Raw genomic sequence first — 18271 nt, 5'->3', positions numbered from 1 at the left:
AAGGCAATATCTACTGGGTTGCTGTCTGTGACAAATTGACAACAACGCTAACGACACTATTCAGTATTCACAATGTCACTTGATTTCCTAACAATTGGTGGACATTTTTATGGCAAACAACACTAAAAAGGATCATTTTTCACACTTGTTTCTCTGTTGCCGGCTTGTAGTGTTGCCAGCTTGTAGTGTAGACCAATGTATTCTGGGGAAGCTTTGTTAATAGGTCCTTGAAGCAAGAGTCCAGAGTAATAAAAGTTGTTATAAAAATTTATTTCGAATAAAACATACAGTATGTAGCCATATTACATGTAGTGTGGTCAATCTATACTACATACCTCAGAAAAGACGCTGTTCTGCCATGGTACACTATATTATCATCATCATAAGTCCAAGGACATAGTTGGAGGAGGTTATAATAGCGCTGTTAAAACGATCAAGTTTTACAGAATAGCATAGCACAAAACACAATGCATAACTCAGAGAGAGCAGTGCTAGAGGTCTGACAGGGGGAAATCAACAGAGCCAGACACAGTATACCGATTTGGGGCAGCGTAGAAAGGCCACAGACCCGTGGGTAGTTAACTAATAGGATGTCTTTGTGTTTTGTCTGTTATGATACTCTGCTGGGTATCTCCCCACCGCAGTACACCTCTATAAGCAACACGTTTAGAATGTTTTTCAGTTTGTTTTCTTGTTGTGAGTACAGTAAAATGGAAATTAAACAAGTTACAGACCACGCAAATGAAAAGGTGTTTGTCTGAGGTAGCAAGGCAATCATGGCTTTCTTCTGATTATTTTTTTTAAAACATATATTTATAAAACTATTCTACACAATGATGGACTGTGGGCCTCTTACAAACTTGATTATTTCAGAACAGCTTAAGGTTCCATTAATTTATAGTTTCCGCCCCTCCCTCCTTTATACAACAATCCAACTTAATCACCACAACGTTAAATCAGTCTGCCACACTTGGAATGACAACTGTATAGGCACAGAAGGGGTTACGTTAATGTCGCAATTGCGGCAGGCATGACAACGCCGACAGAATCGCATGAATAATGCTTTAAAGGGAGGAAAAACATTTTCAAAACAGATGTGATGCTTTGAGGACAGACACAGAGCCTATTGTCTAAAACGATCATTTGAGGCGATAATCTTAAAATGGGCCACCATCCCCAAATTGGATATAAAAACAGTTACCATGTCCCCCGTTATGACGGCAGTAGGGTAGAAGCAGAGAGGAGTTTGATTCCCAGTGAAAGCGGAACAAAAAACAAAACAAATCCCACAAAAAAACATATGTTGTTATACAAAGCCCCCGGAACCCCCATAATCATCGGCATATTCATACAAATTACTGACGAATGTTTAACCGACTCCAGGTACAATCTACAGTTAATAAAATGTACATTTTGCATAGTACAAGACGACGACGTGGTAATAGCATTAAAGTTCTGTGGTCCTGTCTTTGGGTTTTACCGGGGGGTCTCTTGCTAGGGGGTCTAGCTCTCCACCTGTCCTTCTGAAAAGTTTAGCGAGGGAAAGCATAGAAGCTGTGTGCTTGGGAATGTTTCTCTCTCAGAAAACACACACACCTTCCTCTTTGCTGATGGCTCTCACATCACCTAAAACATAGACAAAACACACACATTATTTATTACAACATCTACACATCTACACACACATACATTAGCCAGACTAAACAAAGTTGGCAATACCAAATAGGGTCTTCCTCTTATCTCTGGGTAATCACGGAGGTAAAATGCACATTAAGTAGAGCAGATAGACTATTCCAAAAGTAGAACATTTAAATTTGTCCACCCAAAGTTATCTATCTCTATTATAGGCAAGGCACGAGAGTTCAGGGATGCATAGAAAATAATGATCTTCCACTGTGTTTTGATGTAAACAACACTAATTTCTCCTCATCTGCAGGTATTGAATGGAAAGTATCAGAAGCTCCTGAAAATGCAATCAGGGCAGATTGGCAGTCCCTCAAGCCCGTCACAACAATTTAGAGAGAGGAGATAGGAGAGATCAGGGACGCAGCTGGGCACTTAGGATTCTGGGAAATGCTTTTTAAAGGGATACTTTGGAATTTTGGCCCTGTATCTACTTCCCTGCAGTCAGATGAACTCATGGAGACCATTAGTATGTCTCTGTGTCCAGTATGAAGGAAGCTAAAGGTACTGTAGTTTTGCGAGCCAATGCTAACCAGAGTTGAAGCAATGACTGGAAGTCTATGGGTATCTATGCTAGCAGATAGCACAATGACTGGAAGAATATGGGTATCTATGCTAGCAGATAGCACAATGACTGGAAGAATATGGGTATCTATGCTAGCAGATAGCACATTGACTGGAAGAATATGGGTATCTATGCTAGCAGATAGCACATTGACTGGAAGAATATGGGTATCTATGCTAGCAGATAGCACAATGACTGGAAGAATATGGGTATCTATGCTAGCAGATAGCACATTGACTGGAAGAATATGGGTATCTATGCTAGCAGATAGCATATTGACTGGAAGAATATGGGTATCTATGCTAGCAGATAGCACATTGACTGGAAGAATATGGGTATCTATGCTAGCAGATAGCACATTGACTGGAAGAATATGGGTATCTATGCTAGCAGATAGCACATTGACTGGAAGAATATGGGTAACACAAGTTAGCATTGGCTCAGGAACCTACCCCTAACTTCCTTCATGCTGGACACAGAGACATAAAAATGGCATCCACAAGTTCATCTGACTGCAGGGAAGTAGATAAAGGGCCTCAAAATCCCAAAGTATCCCTTTAATGTAACACCGGGTTATGCTCCTTGGAACAATAGGCTGGCTTCTGAATGGACATCGAAACCTATTCAACCACACTCTGGGCTTAGAACAACCTACAGGAACCATTTTGAATGACATCATATATGGCCTTTCGCAGACGCTTGAATCCAAAACGACTTGCAGTCATGCATGCATCCATTTTCCATACAGTATGAGTGGTCCCGGGAATCGAACCTACAACCCTGCCGTTACAAGCGCCATGCTCTCCCAACTGAGCTACAAAGGACTAACTTAATGGAGTTTAATAAGAAAGAAGGGAAGAAAAGAGATAAGAAGAAGTGGTAAAAGTGGTCCGAAGCACCTTTCTCCCTGTGTTCACTACGGGTGCATAAGACAACATAAATACCAAACCTGACCCAGGTTGAATTAAATATCAGAAAAAAAGCCGATAGCACTGTGTAACATAATGGACGTCAAGGGAAGAAGAAGAAAAAACAGGAGGGGGAAAGGAATAGGCCCCTGTGAAGGAGCGTCCAGATACTACTTGTAATAAATACATGGTTTCACTGGTTGTAAAGGCAATGGGGAGAGTGGAGAAGGGCTGATGTTTAGAGGTGAGAGAGAAAGAGAATAGACTAAACAGAAATTAGACTCAGAGCAGGTCACTGTCAATAACCTTTTGCTGCTATTCTACTGAGCTTCACAATCCATCTCTGCCTCCATTTACAACATACAGTGGGGAGAACAAGTATTTGATACACTGCCGATTTTGCAGGTTTTCCTACTTACAAAAAGTATACAGGTAACGAGTTCAAACAGGTGTAGTTAATACAGGTAATGAGTGGAGAACAGGAGGGCTTCTTAAAGAAAAACTAACAGGCCTGTGAGAGCCGGAATTCTAACTGGTTGGTAGGTGATCAAATACTTGTCATGCAATAAAATGCAAATTAATTACTTAAAAATCATACAATGTGATTTTCTGGATTTTTGTTTTAGATTCCGTCTCTCACAGTTGAAGTGTACATATGATAAACATTACAGACCTCTACATGCTTTGTAAGTAGGAAAACCTGCAAAATCGGCAGTGTATCAAATACTTGTTCTCCCCACTGTAGGTGAAGGAGACCCCATTGATCTTTTTTATTTTCTGTGTGTGTGTTGAGTGTGTGTGTGTGTGTTGAGTGTGTGTGTGTGTGTGTTGAGTGTGTGTGTGTTGAGTGTGTGTGTATGTTCCACACTGTTTTGTTGCTCTCTCTCCTCATCTACACCCCTTGATAAGCACCAAACTGCCATTCTCCTCCAGAGAGTGGCTGAATCTCTTACACATTCAGTTCTTTGACCAGTTGGACTGCCTGCCAAGTAACTAGCAACAGTATACCTGTTCCTTCTTATTTGCACTCATTCAACCTTCACGAAATATGCTCCAGCTAATTTCCTCTTATCAGAATGAAACAGGCAATATGCTAGTGGATAAGAAATATATCTTACCTGTGGTCTCGAGGAGAGGCTTGAAGCTACAAGTGAAACAGAAACAACTTTTGTGAGAAAAAACACAATATTGACTCTTTGTAACCTCCATGCTAGTGTTGTAAAGCTACCAGTAGTTTACTAAAGTTACCGGAATCTTCAGTAATTTGGGTAATTAACAGAACATCTATGGCAATCTATTGTAACTTTGGTAAGTTATACTTGAAAAACATGTATTCATATATACCGTAGGTCTCCATACATTTTTTTTATATCAGTCTCCATATCGTCCATGAGGCTCTAGTAAATAGACCTCACGGTTCAAGAGAAAATAGCCTAATTAATGAAAAAGCAAACACAAATGTTGAATTATTTCCAGTTACCTCTGCAACACGTCCAACTATTGCCTTTTTTCACAACTGCCACCAGTTTGATGCCAAAATATTGACAACAAATACATGCTGACATAGAGAAATAGTGTGTAAAAATATATAAAGGATATTTCATGTTATTCATTAAGGTGATGCTTTATAGTTATGATAATGTTCCACAGCTTTGTCATTCTATTTTTCACGGGATAAGGCCACACATACAGTAGGGTCAGAGATAATTACAGACACCTGTGATAATCTGAAGTACTCTAAAGGACCACTAGATGTCGTGTGATAGGTTACATAAAATCCTTGAATGATGTCACAATTCAGGTAGTTTACTGGTAAACTTGAAAAATTTCCAGTAATATTCCCTCCCTTTGCAACCTTACTCCATGCATCAAAACCGATTGGTTGAAGCCTAAGTTCAGATGCATATGGACCCCTCCTACACAAACAGTCATAAACTAAGTATTATCTTTAAGTGTTGTTGAGATGGATGTTGAGATCGTTGAGCCGTTATGCCCGCCAGGTGAGCAGTAAACCGGTATTGATAGCCCCGCAACAACCTCTAGATTATAATAGATTTTTAAACTAAACTTCAGATAGATTTTCGACTCATTCAAAATGCAATTCAAAGTCACTTTGAGGTTATACACTAATCCAACACTTTTAGTCTCATTCTATGATACCCATGGAGCGTATTTCTTCCTCAATTTTACTGGATACCTAGGGCCAGGTCACATGGCCAGAAGAAACTCTAGGCGCTTTGTATAAATTAACTGTGTGCGAGTGTTTCAAACTTCTCTCCTCACTGCAGTCACATTGCATATGATACATATTGCATCTAAACAGAGAAGATGACATAGTGTAACAGTATAACTTTAGACCGTCCCCTCGCCCATACTCACGAACCAGGGACCCTCTGCACACAGACAACAGTCACCCACGAAGCATCGTTACCCATCGCTCCACAAAAGCCGCGGCCCCAGAGCAAGGGGAACCACTACTTCAAGGTCTCAGAGCAAGAGACGTCACTGATTTAAACGCTATTTAGCGCGCACCACCGCTAACTAGCTAGCCGTTTCACATCCGTTACAATAGCATACCTTTTATTTTCAGCTCCAAAGTCATGAATTAAAGTGGAGAGTAGTGAACGTCAAAGGGACAAAATAGAATCTGCTCCAGCCAGAACACTACCACCCACACACACACTAGCTAAGTGGTTAGTGAGAGAAAGAGTGGGGATGGAATAGAGAGGGGAGGGGGGAGGAGGAGTAGAAGATAGGTGAGGTAGAGAGGAGGAGGATGGAGAGGATGAGAAAACAACAGACAGGAAGAAGAGGAGAAAGAGGAATGAAAGACAGAATGAGAGAAGACAGCGAGAGACAGTGAGTGAGAGGAGGCAAGGAGAATGGAAGAGGTAAACAGAGGGAAGATGGGAGGAGAGGGAAGAGGTGTTTGAGGTAAAGGAGAGGTCTTACGACTGCATGCAGGGAAGGTGTGGTTTATCTGCTCCATGATGTCTGCCAGGTCAGAGCTGCGGTTGTGTGGGTGGTCCAACAGCTCATCTGAAACACACACACACCAGTTTAGCACACTGTGTGTGTGTGTGTGTGTGTGTGTGTGTGTGTGTGTGTGTGTGTGTGTGTGTGTGTGTGTGTGTGTGTGTTGAACCGACCTGTATGTTCGGTGAGGGCCCCTTGTTCTTGCATGCTGGGGGACGACACTCCATTCACCCTGGAGTCCATCTCCGGCTGAGATGAGGGAAAGAAGAGGATGAACGAGGAGCAAGTCAGACAAGAAGAGATGACGAGAAGAAGTGAGAGAAACACAAGAAGAAAGACAGAAAGAAAAGTAAAAAATATATGAGGGAAAGAGACAAGGACCAGCATCATTACTAAAACATAGTGCCCACTCTTCATTATTCATAGTGGCATACTTCACTGGTGACGACTTTAAACCAACTACATATGAATCATCAGTCCCAAACAAGGGAATAGCACACAGTGTGGCTCGATGGGGCTGGATGAAAGACCTGTCATCACGTGTACTGACATTTATATGTGTCTATAAGCCCTCTTCCAAATGTGTCACTGTCACTCCCCTTATGAGTTCAGATGAACCTCTAAGGGTTTGGCAACGTGTTTGTTTCATTTCTTGACTTTCATCCATGAAAAAGGTGCGCACGCACGCACACACACACGCATGCACACGCCTGAATAGGGCACCTGATGTCCACTGACATTTACTATCAAGTCCAACATGCCCCTTAGCTTTCCAGAGACGGAATCAATGCAGCCTCCTCCCTGCCTATCCCGTCCCTCTCTTCTCTCCTTCCTGCTCTCCTGCCCCCAGCTGTAGTAAAGGTTAATGTGGTGGAAATGTCTCCAGAGCATTCTCACAACATCTTCAGGGCTCACTTAGAATAGTACTGACTGTACAGAGCTGCACAACAGCTCTCTAATAAAAATTGCAACAACACAAAATACATAATTTATCATTGATAACCACCATCATTAAGTTTGCCGACGACACAGTGGTGGTAGGCCTGATCACCGACACCAATGAGAAAGCCTATAGGGAGGAGGTCAGTGACCTGGCAGTGTAGGGCCAGGACAACAACCTCTTCCTCAAGGTGAGCAAGACATAGGAGATGATTGTGGACTACAGGAAAAGGAGGGCCGAGTACGCCCCATTCTCATCGACCGGCTGAAATGGAGCAGGTTGAGAGCTTCAAATTCCTTGGTGTCCACATCACCAACAAACTATCATGGTCCAAACACACCAAAACAGTTGTGAAGAGGGCACGACAATGCCTATTCCCCCTCAGGAGACTGAAAAGATTTGGCATGTGTCCTCAGATCCTCAAAAGGTTCTACAGCTGCAACATCGAGAGCATCCTGACTGGTTGCATCACCACCTGGTATGGCAACTGCTCAGCCTCTGACCACAGGTCACTACAGAGGGTAGTGTGTACGGCCCAGTACATCACTGGGGCTAAGCTTCCTGCCATCCAGGACCTCTACACCAGGCAGTGTCAGAAGAAGGCCTTAAAAATTGCCAAAGACTCCAGCCACCCTAGACATAGACTGTTCTCTCTTCTACCGCAAGGCAAGCGGTACTGGAGCGCCATGTTTAGGTCAAAAAGCCTTCTTAACAACTTCTACCCACAAGCTATAAGACTGTTGAACAGCTAGTCAAATGGCTTCCCAGATTATTTGCATCGCCGCCCCACTTTATTTTTACACTGCTGCTACTCGCTGTTAATTATCTATGCATAGTCACTTTAAACCTACCTACATGTACACATATAACATTTACATATTTACATTTAAGTCATTTGGCAGACGCTCTTATCCAGAGCGACTTACAAATTGGTGAATTCACCTTATGACATCCAGTGGAACAGCCACTTTACAATAGTGCATCTAAATCATTTAAGGGGGGGGGGGGGTGAGAAGGATTACTTTATCCTATCCTAGGCATTCAGGTGTCTCCGGAAGGTGGTGATTGACTCCGCTGTCCTGGCGTCGTGAGGGAGTTTGTTCCACCATTGGGGGGCCAGAGCAGCGAACAGTTTTGACTGGGCTGAGCGGGAACTGTACTTCCTCAGTGGTATGGAGGCGAGCAGGCCAGAGGTGGATGAACGCAGTGCCCTTGTTTGGGTGTAGGGCCTGATCAGAGCCTGGAGGTACTGCGGTGCCGTTCCCCTCACAGCTCCGTAGGCAAGCACCATGGTCTTGTAGCGGATGCGAGCTTCAACTGGAAGCCAGTGGAGAGAGCGAAGGAGCGGGGTGACGTGAGAGAACTTGGGAAGGTTGAACACCAGACGGGCTGCGGCGTTCTGGATGAGTTGTAGGGGTTTAATGGCACAGGCAGGGAGCCCAGCCAACAGCGAGTTGCAGTAATCCAGACGGGAGATGACAAGTGCCTGGATTAGGACCTGCGCCGCTTCCTGTGTGAGGCAGGGTCGTACTCTGCGGATGTTGTAGAGCATGAACCTACAGGAACGGGCCACCGCCTTGATGTTAGTTGAGAACGACAGGGTGTTGTCCAGGATCACGCCAAGGTTCTTAGCGCTCTGGGAGGAGGACACAATGGAGTTGTCAACCGTGATGGCGAGATCATGGAACGGGCAGTCCTTCCCCGGGAGGAAGAGCAGCTCCGTCTTGCCGAGGTTCAGCTTGAGGTGGTGATCCGTCATCCACACTGATATTATAACCTCGATTACATCGACGAACCTGCACCCCCATACCCCCTAACCCCCTGTATATAGCCTCAATATTGTTCTTTTATTGCTACTCTTTCTTTTTTACTTTTGTTTATTTAGAAAATATTTTCTTAACTCTTATTATTCTTAAAACGGCATTGTTGGTTAAGGGCTTGTAAATCAGCATTTCACGGTAACAATACCAGTTGTATTCGGCTCATGTGACAAATACAATTTGATTCGATTTGATTACAATTGATTCGGAGTTAAGAGAATTTCCTTCAAAACTACTACACGAAGTTGTGATATTGTAAAACTGTTGATGTCCTCGTTGTGATGAACCTAGATGACATATTTGTTTGACCATAAACTGACAATGCTGGGCTGGAAATATGAACATCTCTTCTGTGAATGTCAGAGCACGTTTGTAGGATTATTCACTCTAATTTATCCCTGTAGATTGGATTTGTTTCTCCCATCATAGAGTCAGGATGTGGTTAGCTCAGGACTCTGGGCTCTGGAAGAAATGGTGTGTGTGTCTTGCAAGGTTTAACATGAGCCCTTTATCTCCTAAGAATCAGCAGAGTCACGTTATCTTCCCCAGGCCCGAGGTTGCCTAATGCTCTGCCTCTATTGTAACTAAATGAAGGAATGTTATGTTAACCTGTGAGCTGTGGATAACTATCGGTAGTCAGCGAGGGGAGAACAGCGATAACGGGTCAGCACCATGGCAGTGGAGAGCACCACTACAGCCGGGCCGCACCCAACAGCACTCATAATGGGCAGATTCCACACACCTGTGTGGCTAACTGAGAAGAATGTTTTGGGCAGGAACAGGCCTGCAGGGTGAGAGAATGCCACTTGGGATTTATATCATCGTTCCCATTCCATTTTCCCAAAGTTTTAATTATGTAACGAACAGAGAAATAAACCTGGATATGATTTAACTCCAAGTACTGCTTTAAGAATCCTGATTACCCACCACAGCCTCCAGCCCCAGAGACCTGAGTCAATACTGTTGACCAACTCTGAATGACTCCGCTCGGTTGGTTGGCTTTTATTTCCCACACAGCTAAAAAGTCATCTAAACTTATTGAGTGATCAGGAGAGGCATAAACAGAGCAGAGATGGATTGGGTTACTGGGCAGGGGGTGCTTCGTAGCCCTGGGAGGAAAACTCACAATACAGGGTTCTTTCTACATCAACAAGTGGCTTAGGTGGTGGGTGTGGCAATGTTTTCATATTTAAGACACTTTCCTGCAATTCTACACATTTTTCTATGGAGCTGAGAGAAATTGTTTCATTTTTAGAGCAATTCCATGCATTTTGCTGTGGCTAATGCTGTGTTCTTTTGCTCAAATATAATAAAATCTATACTGCTATATTCATTGTTTTTCTTATTCTCCATGACCGTCTGTCTAGTTTTTATTTTTGGTCATTGTTAGTTCTCAATTATAAAAAAATATATTGGTTCATAAAATGTTCTACTGTACATACTTTCTATCTGGTTTTAGTCATTTCAGTTTACAATCAAAGCCACCCCGAAAATGTATTTCCAGAAACAGGCGGCACGCCCAAGGATTTTAATGGCAGACAAATCACCGTGATCAGATTCTAACTTTAGAGGAATGAGTTATGATACAAACAAGGACACTTTCGAGGGCTGAGAAGGAATTGCTGTTGATGTGTGATCAGTAAAATAGAAGTCATTCCACAGGTGGAACATGCATGTGTGTGTGTGTGTGTGTGTGTGTTAAGACATCTGTTGAAGTGGCTTGCTGTCCGAGGTGGAGTGTGAGCATGTGTGTGTGTGTGTACTGTACGTGTCCCTCTATGTGTGGCCCACCTGGTGCAGTAGTTGTCTGAGCCGGTGGAGCTGGGACTCCAGCTGCTTGTTGTGCTCCTCCAGTTTGTGCATGCGGTCCTCCAGGCGGCTCTTGTGCTGCCGGAGCAGTTTGGCCTCAGCCAGCAGGTCAGCCTCGCCAGGACCCCCGGGGTGAGAAGACCCCTCGGGGTCCCAATGCCCCACAGACCCAGGCCCCCGCTGGTCCCCGTGCTGCTCCTTCAGCTGTTCATACTCCCTTTTCAGTGTCCTGGGGGAGACACCCAGAGATGGGGTTAGGGAGATGCAGAAGTCAGACACACACACAACACGCCACACAATCATTCCTCCACATATAATATGAGCCCAACAGCACTGCTAAAATCTTCCTCCTCCCCCCCCCTTCTCAGTACAATCCTATGTGAAGCCACTGTACAGAGAGGTCCTGGCCTGTGTCCGTCTCGGTTTACAACTGTATAGAGCTGTTGGCTCCAGACAGACTGTGGTACTTCAACTGGCGTTTATAGCCTGGCTCATAAAGAAGAATGTGAGCAGAGCTAAATCACTCAGATACAGCCACGGCCTCAGACAGAGACACAGCAACTCCAAGAATAATAGAGTGAGTGCACAGTCACCATTGTCCTTACACTACCTCTATCCACCAATCAAAGAGGCAGAGGTAGAGGTAGAGCGAGATGAAGGGGGGAGGAGCGAGAGCTGAATGAGACAGTGTGTGTGTGTGTGCTGAGCATCACTTTTAGTAAGTGGGCAGAACACAGTAGCGCTGACATTTGACAGACTACTCCGCTGACCTATCGCGTACCTCTGCTCATCCTCCAGGCGATGGATGATTCGCTCCAGCTCCCCACGCTCCTCCCTCTCCACGGCCTGTAGGATCTGGGCGGGGCTCTGGGGCTGGCTGCAGGGAGACCCCTCCCCACCCAGGGTCTGGCAGTACTGCAGGATCAGAGCATGCTCATCGTCCCTATGGGAAGAGATATACAAATTAACTAAATAACACGTGCTTGTTGTCATTCTTAAAGAGATTCATTATATTAGATACATTGCGCAAGAGCGTGCTCCACCTCGGTCAAAGTCTAAATTCAAAGAGCTTTGTTGTCCATCTTGATTGTCTTTCCATTTAACAGACTCAGTGGTTTTAAATTCAGCTTTGGCTGTTGCAGGACTGTACTGTATGGCTGGGAGCTGTAGATCCTCCCTACAACACAGATCTGTTGATCTCAACCATCAGATAACCACATGACATAGATAGAGAGGGAGAGGAAGAAAACAGATGGGGAGAGAGGGGGTGAAAGAGAGAGAGAGAATGATGGCTCCAAGTTTCTCTGTGTCATATTTGAAGGATCTGAGATGCAGTAGGCAGGTCTTGCTAAACCACAGCTGTCACCTTCCCCCTCTAAAACACACACACACACACACACACACACACACACACACACACACACACACACACACACACACACACACACACACACACACACACACACACACACACACACACACACACACACACACACACACACACACACACACACACACACACACAGAGCCCCAGGGATTATAGGGATTAAACTATCACAAACCATCACATATGCGCGTGCGCACACACACGGAGGGGTAGGATTACTCAGCCCCCTGTCCATTACCGCAGGAAGTGCCATCCATCGCCAGAGCCACACTGACAGCCAGAGAGACCGTTTCCATTTGGCCAAGCTGAAAGCAGTGGTTTTAATTGAAACTGGATGCCATGTTGGCTCTCCTTGGATACATTTTATCCATCCATGCACAATGTCTATTGTCAATCCAGCTTTCATTCTGTGGTTTGGCTAGCTAGTTAGCTTTAAAAAAAGTCTATGGCAAGGCCAGGGCCATGGCTTGGAGCACTAACTGTGTCAATAGCATGGCTAGGCTAAGCTAGGCTACCAAACACCATCTGGCTAACACAGCTTCTAACTCCTAATGTATGGCCCCCAGGAGACCCATTACAGAACCCAGACACAGCATTTCATAAATGACCCAAGTGTTCAGGTCCTCATTAACATTACATGCATATTCAGAGTGTTTAGTATATGAAAAGATTTCTGGACGAAGCATGTTGTTTCACAGTCAGATCTATTGTGTTAGCAAGGACGAGGACTCCTATTCTTGGAGAATTATGTCTATAAACCTCTGAGTATAGAGAGGAGAGGAGGAGAAGGAGCTCCGTGGATCCTTCGTGTCTGGAAGTCATTTAGCCTTTTATTGTAGCCATTGGCGCTTTGTAGAGTTGCTATTTTCTCAAGTTTTCGAATGTCAATTAACTTGTGAAATTCCTGTATACACTGCTCAAAAAAATGAAGGGAACACTAAAATAACACATCCTAGATCTGAATGAATGAAATATTCTTATTAAATACTTTATTCTTTACATAGTTGAATGTGCTGACAAGAAAATCACACAAAAATTATCAATGGAAATCAAATTTATCAACCCATGGAGGTCTGGGTTTGGAGTCAAAATGTGAGTGGAAAACCAAACTACAGGCTGATCCAACTTTGATGTAATGTCCTTAAAACAAGTCAAAATTAGGCTCAGTAGTGTGTGGCCTCCACGTGCCTATATGACCTGCCTACAACGCCTGGGCATGCTCCTGATGAGGTGGCGGATGATCTCCTGAGGGATCTCCTCCCAGACCTGGACTAAAGCATCCACCAACTCCTGGACAGTCTGTGGTGCAACGTGGGGTTGGTGGATGGAGCGAGACATGATGTCCCAGATGTTCTCAATTGGATTCAGGTCTGGGGAACGGGCGGGCCAGTCCATAGCATCAATGCCTTCCTCTTGCAGGCACTGCTGACACACTCCAGCTACATGAGGTCGAGCATCGTCTTGCATTAGGAGGAACCCAGGGCCAACCGCACCAGCATTTGGTCTCACAAGGGGTCTGAGAACCTCATCTCGGTACCTAATGGCAGTCAAGCTACCTCTGGCGACCACATGGAGAGCTGTGCGGCCCCCCAAAGAAATGCCACCCCACACCATGACTGATCCACCGCCAAACCGGTCATGCTGGAGGATGTTGCAGGCAGCAGAACGTTCTCCACGGCGTCTCCAGACTCTGTCACGTCTGTCACATGTGCCAGTGTGAACCTGCTTTCATCTGTGAAGAGCACAGGGCGCCAGTGGCGAATTCGCCAATCTTGGTGTTCTCTGGCAAATGCCAAACGTCCTGCACGGTGTTGGTCTGTAAGCACAACCCCCACCTGTGGACGTCGGGCCCTCATACCACCCTCATGGAGTCTGTTTCTGACCGTTTGAGCAGACACATGCACATTTGTGGCCTGCTGGAGGTCATTTTGCAGGGCTCTGGCAGTGCTCCTCCTGCTCCTCCTTGCACAAAGGCGGAGGTAGCGGTCCTGCTGCCGTGTTGTTGCCCTCCTACGGCCTCCTCCACGTCTCCTGATGTACTGGCCTGTCTCCTGGTAGCGCCTCCATGCTCTGGACACTACACTGACAGACACAGCAAACCTTCTTGCCACAGCTCGCATTGATGTGCCATCCTGGATGAGCTGCACTACCTGAGCCCCTTGTGTGGGTTGTAGACTCCGTGTCATGCTACCACTAGAGTGAAAGCACCGCCAGCATTCAAAAATGACCAAAACATCAGCCAGGAAGCATAGGAACTGAGAAGTGGTCTGTGGTCACCACCTGCAGAACCACTCCTTTATTGGTGGTGTTCTTCTAATTGCCTATAATTTCCACCTGTTGTCTATTCCATTTGCACAACAGCATGTGAAATTTATTGTCAATCAGTGTTGCTTCCTAATTGGACAGTTTGATTTCACAGAAGTGTGATTGACTTGGAGTTACATTGTGTTGTTTAAGTGTTCCCTTTATTTTTTTCAGCAGTGTTTTAAATTAAGTCAGATTTAATCAACAGATATGATAGTCAGTTTAAAAACGGTTCAAAGGTACACGACTGTGTACATATCTGGCTGTGTTGGTAAAATCACTACATATGATATCCCATTGATCCAAGCGGTGAGAGGCTGCCCTGTCACAGTTTCAAGACCAGTCAGAAACGTCCAGCTAATCTTACACCAACGACGTTGGTGGACCTCAAAACTGAAGTAGTGATATCCTTCATCACCATCGTCTTACGACAGATATCTTGATTCAGTCGTGAATATTCAACAAAACAATAAATAATTTTACATTTTGTTTCCAGACAATTTCTTAGTTACATTATTATATTACTAGCAAAGGAGTTGAGGGTGCAGTATTTATGAAGTTTGGCAATGAGGACGAAAACTAGCATAGTTCAGCTAGCCAGCTAGTTTACCCAGGGAAAATGAGCTCAGGCCTAACGTGCATGTAAGCTCAGTTTGGCTAATTCAGGAGACAAATTGTAGTTTTTATGCCTTGAAATTAGGAGCTGGCGGCAAAAAATTTGATTAAACAATTCAGAGAGCAAATCGATTTGTACAATCAGCCGTAACTGTCAAACAAAGATTAAAAGGAAGTTTGAGTGAACTTGAATCAAGAAAAAGAATGGCGAGGTCACTTCCAGATCCGGTAGACTCCTCCTCCTTACCACTATTGAAATGTTATAAACAAGAGCCAAGAAATGTGACTGAAATATCACAGCCGTACAGGTATTCAAGTTCTCCATGATATTCTACACATGAAGAGTCCAACTTGTCAGTCAGTGTGACGGCTGTCTGCCTCAAGGCTAAGAGCTGCGATCTTGTGTAGGAATGGAACGCACTATGAAGCTATAAAACTATGAAGTTGAATAGAAATTCAGTTTGTCCTCCTTCTGTACCGCGTGATCGATGCTTCCATTAGTGCTCACTCCACCACACAGCGCTTCACACCCATACACACATGCAAGCACACACACACGCCTGACAAACACCCTTCTCATCTCAAAGACATGTTATCTATCAATCTTTTTTCCTTACACAATGAGTGCCTTGTCTGAAATCACTGAGACGTAGATAATGACATAAGAGCCAGGCGGAGAGGAGATAAACATCTAGACATTATACACCCATCTAGTACCAGGTCGGACCCGGTTTTGTCTCCAGAACAGCCTGAATTCTTCGGGGCATTCTACAAGCTGTCGGAAACGTTCCACAGGGATGTTGGTCCATGCTGATACGATGACATCACACAGTTGCTGCAAATTGGACGGCAGTACAGTCATGCTGCGTACAGCCTGTTCCATCTCATCCCAAAGATGCTCTATTGGGTTGAGGTCTGGGAACTGACCAGGCCACTCAGTGAACTCACTGTCATGTTCCAAGCAATGTTTTTCCACTCCTCCATTGTCCAGTGTTGGTGATCACGTGTCCACTGGAGCCTGCAATAGCTCATCTATAACAAGGATCGACGAATTGTGCATTCTGATATACCATTCTGCAAACCACTTATACTGCACAGTGTTATTTGTCTGTTTGTGGCCCGCCTATTAGTTTGCACAATTCTTGCCATTCTCCTTCGAACTCTTTCATCAACTAGCTGTTTTTGCCCACAGGACTGTCGCTGACTGTACTAGTATTCTTTGTTGGTTTGGCAATGCCACAGTCAGCCAGAGAAATATGCTGAGAAGGATTATCATCACAGCAAGCAAGGTACTTGGGGTCAAACACACAGGCCTGGATGAGATCTTTAAGGTCAGGGCCCTCCCCAATGTACTTGGAGTCAAACACACAGGCCTGGATGAGATCTTTAAGATCAGGGCCCTCAGCAAGGTACTTGGAGTCAAACACACAGGCCTGGATGAGATCTTTAAGGTCAGGGCCCTCCCCAATGTACTTGAAGTCAAACACAAAGGCCTGGATGAGAGCTTTAAGGTCAGGGCCCTCAGCAAGGTACTTGGAGTCAAACACACAGGCCTGGATGAGAGCTTTAAGGTCAGGGCCCTCAGCAAGGTACTTGGAGTCAAACACACAGGCCTGGATGAGATCGTTAAGGTCAGGGCCCTCAGCAAGGCTCACAAAATCATTTTAGACCCAAGCCATCTCCTGTACCTGGACTTTGAACAACTCCCCTCAGGGCGCATGTATAGGGTACCGCACGGCAGAAAAAACAGAACTAGACAATCATTTGTTCCATGTGTGATATCGCTCCTAAATAGCTAATGTTCCTATCGACTCAGTAAGGGCAGTTATGAAAGTTGTATTGTCAATTTGTTTTGTATTTAAACACCACCTAAAACATGTACATGACACCACATCAAGATTTCCCCATGGGGACAATAAAGTCATTAAATTATTATTATTATTATATAAAAATATAACAAATAAATAAATAATAATAATAAAACTGGATGTTTTTTGTTTGTCACGTCATTCTCAATGAACCCAAGCTGAGGAGGGCGGCCGTTTCTGAGATACTGGATGCGGCACGCCTGGCACCGACAATCAATGGGGTGGCAGGGTAGCCTAGTGGTTAGCGCGTTGGACTAGTAACCGGAAGGTTGCAAGTTCAAACACCCGAGCTGACAAGGTTCAAATCTGTCGCTCTGCCCCTGAACAGGCCGTCATTGAAAATAAGAATTTGTACTTAACTTACTTGCCTAGTTAAAAAAAAAAATCACTCAAATTAGCTTAAGTCACTCGTTTCGCCCATTCTAATGTTCCATCGAACAGTTACGGAATGCCTTGATGCCTGCTTTAAACACTGCTCAAAAAAATAAAGGGAACACTAAAATAACACATCCTAGATCTGAATGAATGAAATATTCTTATTAAATACTTATTTCTTTACATAGTTGAATGTGCTGACAACAAAATCACACAAAAATTATCATCAATGGAAATCAAATTTATCAACCCATGGAGGTCTGGATTTGGAGTCACACTCAAAATTAAAGTGGAAAACCACACTACAGGCTGATCCAACTTTGATATAATGTCCTTAAAACAAGTCCAAATGAGGCTCAGTAGTGTGTGTGGCCTCCACGTGCCTGTATGACCTCCCTACTATGCCTGGGCATGCTCCTGATGAGGTGGAGGATGGTCTCCTGAGGGATCTCCTCCCAGACCTGGACTAAAGCATCCGCCAAGTCCTGGACAGTCTGTGGTGCAACGTGGGGTTGGTGGATGGAGCGAGACATGATGTCCCAGATGTTCTCAATTGGATTCAGGTCTGGGGAACGGGCAGGCCAGTCCATAGCATCAATGACTTCCTCTTGCAGGAACTGCTGACACACTCCAGCCACATGAGGTCTAGCATTGTCTTGCATTAGGAGGAACCCAGGGCCAACCGCACCAGCATATGGTCTCACAAGGGGTCTGAGGATCTCATCTCGGTACCTAATGGCAGTCAGGTTACCTCTGGCGAGCACATGGAGGGCTGTGCGGCCCCCCAAAGAAATGCCACCCCACACCATGACTGACCCACCGCCAAACCGGTCATGATGGAGGATGTTGCAGGCAGGAGAACGTTCTCCACTGCGTCTCCAGACTGTCACATGTGCTTAGTGTGAACCTGCTTTCATCTGTGAAGAGCACAGGACGCCAGTGGCGAATTTGCTAATCTTGGTGTTCTCTGGCAAATGCACAACCCCCACCTGTGGACGTAGGGCCCTCATACCACCCTCAT

General features: G+C 44.8%; 1 protein-coding gene across 14 annotated transcripts in view; it reads right to left on the bottom strand.

Annotated features, from left to right (window-relative positions):
* Positions 1 to 253: 253 nt before the first annotated feature.
* Positions 254 to 18271, bottom strand: part of utrn (utrophin) — a 339503-nt gene continuing 321485 nt past the window's right edge. For all 14 annotated transcript variants that reach the window (XM_064991301.1, XM_064991300.1, XM_064991305.1 and 11 more), the window contains 6 exons: positions 11483 to 11644; positions 10684 to 10930; positions 6306 to 6381; positions 6109 to 6195; positions 4275 to 4300; positions 254 to 1626 (listed from right to left, as the gene is read on the bottom strand). In XM_064991301.1, the coding sequence (XP_064847373.1) occupies positions 1618 to 1626; positions 4275 to 4300; positions 6109 to 6195; positions 6306 to 6381; positions 10684 to 10930; positions 11483 to 11644 (607 nt within the window). In that variant the 3' untranslated portion in view covers positions 254 to 1617. The remainder of the gene's footprint in view (positions 1627 to 4274; positions 4301 to 6108; positions 6196 to 6305; positions 6382 to 10683; positions 10931 to 11482; positions 11645 to 18271) is intronic.

Source organism: Oncorhynchus masou, chromosome 16, assembly GCF_036934945.1.
Source record: "Oncorhynchus masou masou isolate Uvic2021 chromosome 16, UVic_Omas_1.1, whole genome shotgun sequence".
Taxonomy (NCBI): Eukaryota; Metazoa; Chordata; class Actinopteri; order Salmoniformes; family Salmonidae; genus Oncorhynchus; species Oncorhynchus masou.
The sequence above is the reverse complement of the archived record's forward strand: the minus strand, read 5'-3'. Positions and strand labels throughout refer to the sequence as shown.